This window comes from Heptranchias perlo, chromosome 3 (genome assembly GCF_035084215.1).
Source record: "Heptranchias perlo isolate sHepPer1 chromosome 3, sHepPer1.hap1, whole genome shotgun sequence".
NCBI lineage: Eukaryota > Metazoa > Chordata > Chondrichthyes > Hexanchiformes > Hexanchidae > Heptranchias > Heptranchias perlo.
This window is the reverse complement of record NC_090327.1, coordinates 78,632,813-78,638,812: the sequence shown is the minus strand read 5'-3', so window position 1 is coordinate 78,638,812 and position 6,000 is coordinate 78,632,813. Positions and strand designations below refer to the sequence as shown.

Here is a 6,000-nt window from a genome sequence, read left to right as displayed (position 1 = left end):
ATGTGAAACCTTATATATTAGCAGATATAGTATCTGTACAGCAACAAGAACTTAACAATCTGTGGGAAGTTTCCTGTGTGCACTATGTGTAAAAGAACAGCTTTACAGTTTTGTTACACATAATTCAGAGAGGAAATTTTCCCTTATGATGAGAATTAATGACCATACACCAGGAATCTCCAGAACAAACTGTCAGATGGCTCCATAGGAACATTTCCAAATGTAGGTAGTTTAAATTCTGACCAGTCATCAATTTTGAGGGAGTGAAAAATATGACTAATTACTCATCTTGTGCTGGACAAGGACATAGACAAATGGACACACATTAACCTAGCAGTCAGCAAAGTTTAGAAGGGCAACATAACATAATTATTCCCCTAAAAACCCTTTAAACTTTTGTGGTAGTCTAGGGTCCTCCAAAATACACAAATATATTATTCAAATAACCCATAAAAATAGAATTTTGACAAGAAAAATACAGTTTATCTGTTTGTAATAACTATTTGGCAAGTATTAATATAAGATTAACCAGTGAGAGACCAATGCTGTGCATTCTGATTCCTGGTCATTAAATCCTCTCCATTCTTTCAAAACTCAGATTTAACAAAAATATATTAAACTAACAGATTTATGCAAATCTTAACTTAATATGCTCTTATTACAAATAAATATAGCCGAAGTAAAATAGTTTCTGCCCCCTTTTTAATGAACGTTCACATAATCAGGATAGAATGAAACGATGGCCTGGAATTTCCTCTATTGTGCCCAAAATGCACCCGACACTGTGCCCGTCTGGCAGAGGTGAAATTGCGCCCAAGTTTCTGCACAAACTAATTAACATAAGACCGAATGTAAAATTTCCCATGTATCAGCACTATCAGCCAGCGAAATTGATTTGTGACTGGAACAGAACCAATGGGATCTCAAGGTGCTAAGCTGGGCTAATACAAAAGGTGAGGAAAATGAAATCCCCTTCAGAGTGAGACTACAGGGTAAGCAGCACTTATTTCTCTGTCACATTAATTAATTTAAATTGCTCTGTACAGAGTCTGAAGTATTTTTAACTTTTCCCTTCCTGCAGAGGAATAGCCAGTAAATGAGCCATCCTTCAAGTTTTTTTAAAGCTGTATGATTTCTGCGGCAGTAGGGCAGGCCTGAGGCTTTCATTCACTACGGGGTCAGTTTATTTGCGCTGGATTCATGTAACCACCTGGTGCTTGTGCGCCTGAGAATCTGGGCGCAATGTTATGACCCCACCCCCCACCCTACTCCGAACAAGTGCAATTGGAGAAAGCTCACGTTTTGGTGCTGGGGGCGTGGCCAGTTTTGTGGGTGGGGACTCTTTCAGGCACAGGGTTCAATAGACTCACTTAAAAGACCGTGGATACTTAGGCTTATTGCAGTTACGAGCGTAAGTCATTTACGGTCAAATTTCCGCAATCTTTTACGCTGTTTAACTTGTTTGTGGCCAGATTATGCGTGTATTTGGGTGCAAATTAGGAGGAAACTCTGGGTGGTTGTATTTGTTATTTTTCTTTACTGGTTGCAACTTTGCAACAAGATTTTATAAACCTCCTCCAGGCAGTGTGCTGTGAAGGAAAAAAACTGTTCATCAGAATAATTGTTTTCTGTAATTGCTTCATTTTATGAGTTCTTGGCATATTCCCAACTATTTACAAAGTATATTTTACAGGCTCTAAGCACCTCTGTTTCACATTGGTTTCTAATGCATGCATGTACATTCTGTCCTCTGTGCAAATTCCTAAAATATTCCAGTCTAGTGAACGGAAATGAACTTGTGGTAGCATAAAATCATTCTAGTCTTATTACTGAAAAGGTGAAAACATCTCCAAACTTTGCAGTACTTGGGCTCCACGTGGAACCCTTAGTTTCTTCCCACTGTTCTCAAATCCTTTTTCTGCAGAAATGCAGTCTCTGACATTTTGAGCCAAACAGGGGCTGGATTAAAAGATTCATCATGCCATGCAAAAATACCATAGGCACATGAATTATGCCATTTCATTTTCTTATTAGCAGGCATCATCCACCTAGCTGTTCTAAAGAACCAGAAAAATTAATATTACTTTATCCATAGTCACATGCTGGTTTCACATGAGGATGAATAACCTCCTTCTCCAGGTTTCACGTGAATTTCCGGTGTAAACATGTGATTTTCCATTTTGTATCCAGCTTGGTTACTGTCTTTTTTGCCATCTCCTGCTACACTGTGTGTGCAGTTTTGACTGGTGTATTTTGGAGAAACAGCACCCACAATAGATACATCTTCAAAATGGTTTTCATCCTTGCTGTGCATCTCATGTCCTCCACTGCAGCAGTTCTGCCTGGCTTCCTGCTGGTTATTGTGATGTGCCACTTCTTCCACCAGTAACTCTTCATCTTCGCCACTGTCTATATCAATGCAACTCTTCCTTCCTCTTGCTTCAAAAGCAAAAAGACTCTGCTTAGGCAATAGTTGTGGTGATCTTTTACTAGATGCCTGGTGGAGGGCTGGTATATCAGCACCCAAGAGTAGCCTCTCACCCTGAGGACAGTTCTCCTCTAGCAGAATAGTGCTGATATGCTTAGGTGTAGACAATGATAAGTCTGTCACTATCACTGGCAATGGTCTGGCAGTACTTGGTGGTGTCTGAGGCATACCACTTTTAATTTCCATAAAATTCACTTTAAGTGACCTAGATTTCAAAGGATTGCTGCCTTTCAGTGAGCTCTTGGGGCTTTCCACTGTGCTGTTTAAATTGGAGCACCCTGGCTGCTCTACAGCAAAACTAAAAGTTTCATTTGCATTGAGTTCACAAGCACCATCTTTGAACATGCTGTTTTTCCTGCTCACTAAAGACTGATGCTCATTAAGGGGGCCAATGCCAGCATTCCATCTCAGATGCACTTGCTCAGGTATCTTTGAAGGGTGTGGAGACTTTTCAGCTTCAGTAAAGTCAGTGGTACAACTAGCAAAGCTGTCAATGCTAGATATACTCCGCATGTCCAATATTGGTTCTGTGGGAGCAGTGAGCAATGGGTCAGTTGAGCAAGGAACTTCTTCCATTTCTAGTTCTTCTTCATGTATAGGTGATTTAATCGACTGCTCTGTCTTGCTACAATTAGGATTTGGTTGAGACTGTGCCTTTGTCATTTGATTGTATATTTCCTCCAGCTTCTGAGCATTCAGATGCTGTGGGCTGGGGCTGGGGTTATTCAACCGCTCATTTGAGTTTTGCCGGCTTAGCTCCTGGTATTTAGACTCAAAAGACTTAATGGAGCTTGTTTCGGACATTCCCCACTTCCAGTTGCTTGGTGAAAGGTGATTATCAAGGGGTTTTTCTTGTTTAGTCACATTATCCCCCCCTTTCTCAATCACGATATCCATAAGCTCCATGCTACGAGCAAATGCATCTTTCAAGTTCATGGAGACAATACTTCCATTTCTTTTGGCTCTTTCAAGTGCTTCTCTTCTCTTAATTGCTTTCTCTTGCCTTTTCTGTTCTTTGTAGAACTCTGAGAAGTTGTTTACAATTATTGGTATAGGCAGGGCTATCACTAACACTCCAGCAATGCAACAAAGTCCTCCAACTATTTTGCCTAACAGTGTTTTGGGATAGATATCCCCATATCCAACTGTTGTCATAGTGATAGTAGCCCACCAGAAAGATGCAGGAATGCTTGTAAACTTTGTTGCATCTTCATCCTTTTCAGCAAAAAATACCAAGCTTGAAAATATCATAATGCCCATAGCCAAAAACAATATTAGCAAACCTAATTCATTGTAGCTCCGCCTGAGAGTAAAACCCAGTGACTGCAGTCCGGTTGAGTGCCGGGCCAGTTTAAGAATTCTCAGTATCCTCATGATACGGAATATTTGAACAACTCGTCTAACATTCTGGAACTGGAGCACACTCTTGTTTGATTCTGTGAGAAAAATTGTGATATAATATGGCAGAATAGCCAAAAGATCAATAACATTCAATGGGCCTTTGAAAAACTTCCACTTATTTGGTGATGATAAGAAACGCAAAAGGTATTCCATTGTGAACCATGCGATGCACACTGCTTCAACGTGGGCAAGTTGTGGATTGTCGTTGGCTTGTCCAAACTCATCCATGTCCTGAAGTTCAGGAAGGGTGTTGAGAGACAAGGCAATAGTTGACAACACGATGAACAAGATGGATATGATGGCCAGAATCTGCAAGATACAACAAAACACAAAGAACTATTTAGTATATTTCACATAATGTAATTCACAATTGTGTTGGTTTTGAATCTAACAGGGAGTGTTGTAGAAAGATTGTAGCATTATGAATGGAACCTTTTACAAATGTAAAAAAAACAAGCTTAGATGATTCTGAGGGGTTTCAAAAAAATGAAAAACAACAGTTTTAACATTTTGTTTTCAAATTTAATAAATTGATGAGAGCTCACAGTGGTGTTTGTTTATTAATACGTAACATGGTGATTTTAGAAATTTCACTGCTGGCAGGTAGCAGCACATGTTGAGAAATTGCAGGTGCACTCCCTAGAATTTTCTATCCATTAACGAACAAGGCTCCACTAGTGAATAGAAAACCACAGGGAGCACTCTCTGCCAGGAGTGCACATTTGTACAATGGGCTCTAACATTTTTACTTTTAAAGATACAATCAATCCATTGTTATTGACTCAAATAATATTTCCAGAAGAAGCCTCCTGAAAGGAATGATAGCAAGTGCCCATTATTAAGAATTATAGCATTTTCAGCAGGCTGTTATGTTCATCACTTTAACAGCACTACACTGATAAAATTATATGGAATTATTAATAATACCATGCACTTAATGGCAGAATGTACTTGCCTTATTTTGCTTTCTTTGTAAATGGATTCATGTATCTCGAGTGACATTAGGGGCAGAGAATGCGATATTGGTTGCCCGATGCGCTGAAGCAGATTGGGTGCTTTATCCCCAGATAATTGGGTGCAGAGGCCTACGGCCTTGCAGTATGCCCATGGTGTTCAGTACATCCCAATGCAGGCAGAGAGCACAAAGGGGATAGAAACCGGCCCATAAATTGGGGACTAGGCTCAATAAGTCTAGAGCTCCATGCAAATGAGGTGGTGCCCCATAATGCGGCTAGAGTTCCTGAGCAGCACTCCATCCACACAGTGCCAATTTGGGGGGAAATGGGTGCTGAAGGAGACACAGACATTCCAATTTAAAAAAACAATTGGGACATCTGCACTTTGTTTCCCTGGATTGCCTAGGCACCGAGCAGCTCCTTGCTTGGTGCTCCTGCTGATCCCCTTAACTCCCCATCCACTGTCTCCCTCTACCCCAGGAAAGTGCCCGGTGCACAACCGGCAGGCAGCAGCCTTCGCTGATTGTTGGCACCCAGCAATACCGTTCTGGCGTCCGAGGGGAATCATGAGAGACGAGTAAATTATGCCATTGACCAACGCGTTTTATCCAGCAAGGTTGGCCCATTTGTGTATAGTCAGATATAGCAGCTGCATTGGGCTGGTAGCATAGTGTCCGAGTCACATAATCGATCCCTATGGGTAATTCTATGACTTTTCGCTACCTGTGGGAGCTTTGGCCATTGAGAAGTGTGTATCAGCAATTCATATGCGTGTTGCACAATTAATGATTGAAAAATCGTGCACAATGTGCACTCAGATTTTCAATATGCGTTCTTGACAGGTAAAGCTCCCATCGTTAGTGCAAAGTTAAAAAATGACCCTCATTGTTCATATTACACTCCATGCATTAGCTACTGGTACTAATGATACACAGACAACACCATCAACTTGTCATTAATGTATAATTTCCCTGGGATTATACAAGTAATTATTTTATGATTAATAGTTCAAATATAGAAATTGCATTATGGCAGATGAGTGAATACATTCAATTAGGTAGCAATTTTCCTGCCTTCTTCCATATAAAATATTTAATGATGCTCTATTTAAAGCTCAGTATCTTAAAAATCATTGGAATAGAAACAGATTGTAAT

The 6,000-nt window shown here is 40.3% G+C and overlaps 1 protein-coding gene across 1 annotated transcript in view; it reads right to left on the bottom strand.

Moving 5' to 3' along the window:
• Nucleotides 1–1,567: 1,567 nt before the first annotated feature.
• LOC137316329 (potassium voltage-gated channel subfamily B member 2-like) overlaps nt 1,568–6,000 on the bottom strand; it is a 332,694-nt gene continuing 328,261 nt past the window's right edge. Inside the window, exon 2 of the mRNA XM_067980398.1 lies at nt 1,568–4,198. Within this exon, the coding sequence (XP_067836499.1) occupies nt 2,096–4,198 (2,103 nt within the window). The 3' untranslated portion in view covers nt 1,568–2,095. The remainder of the gene's footprint in view (nt 4,199–6,000) is intronic.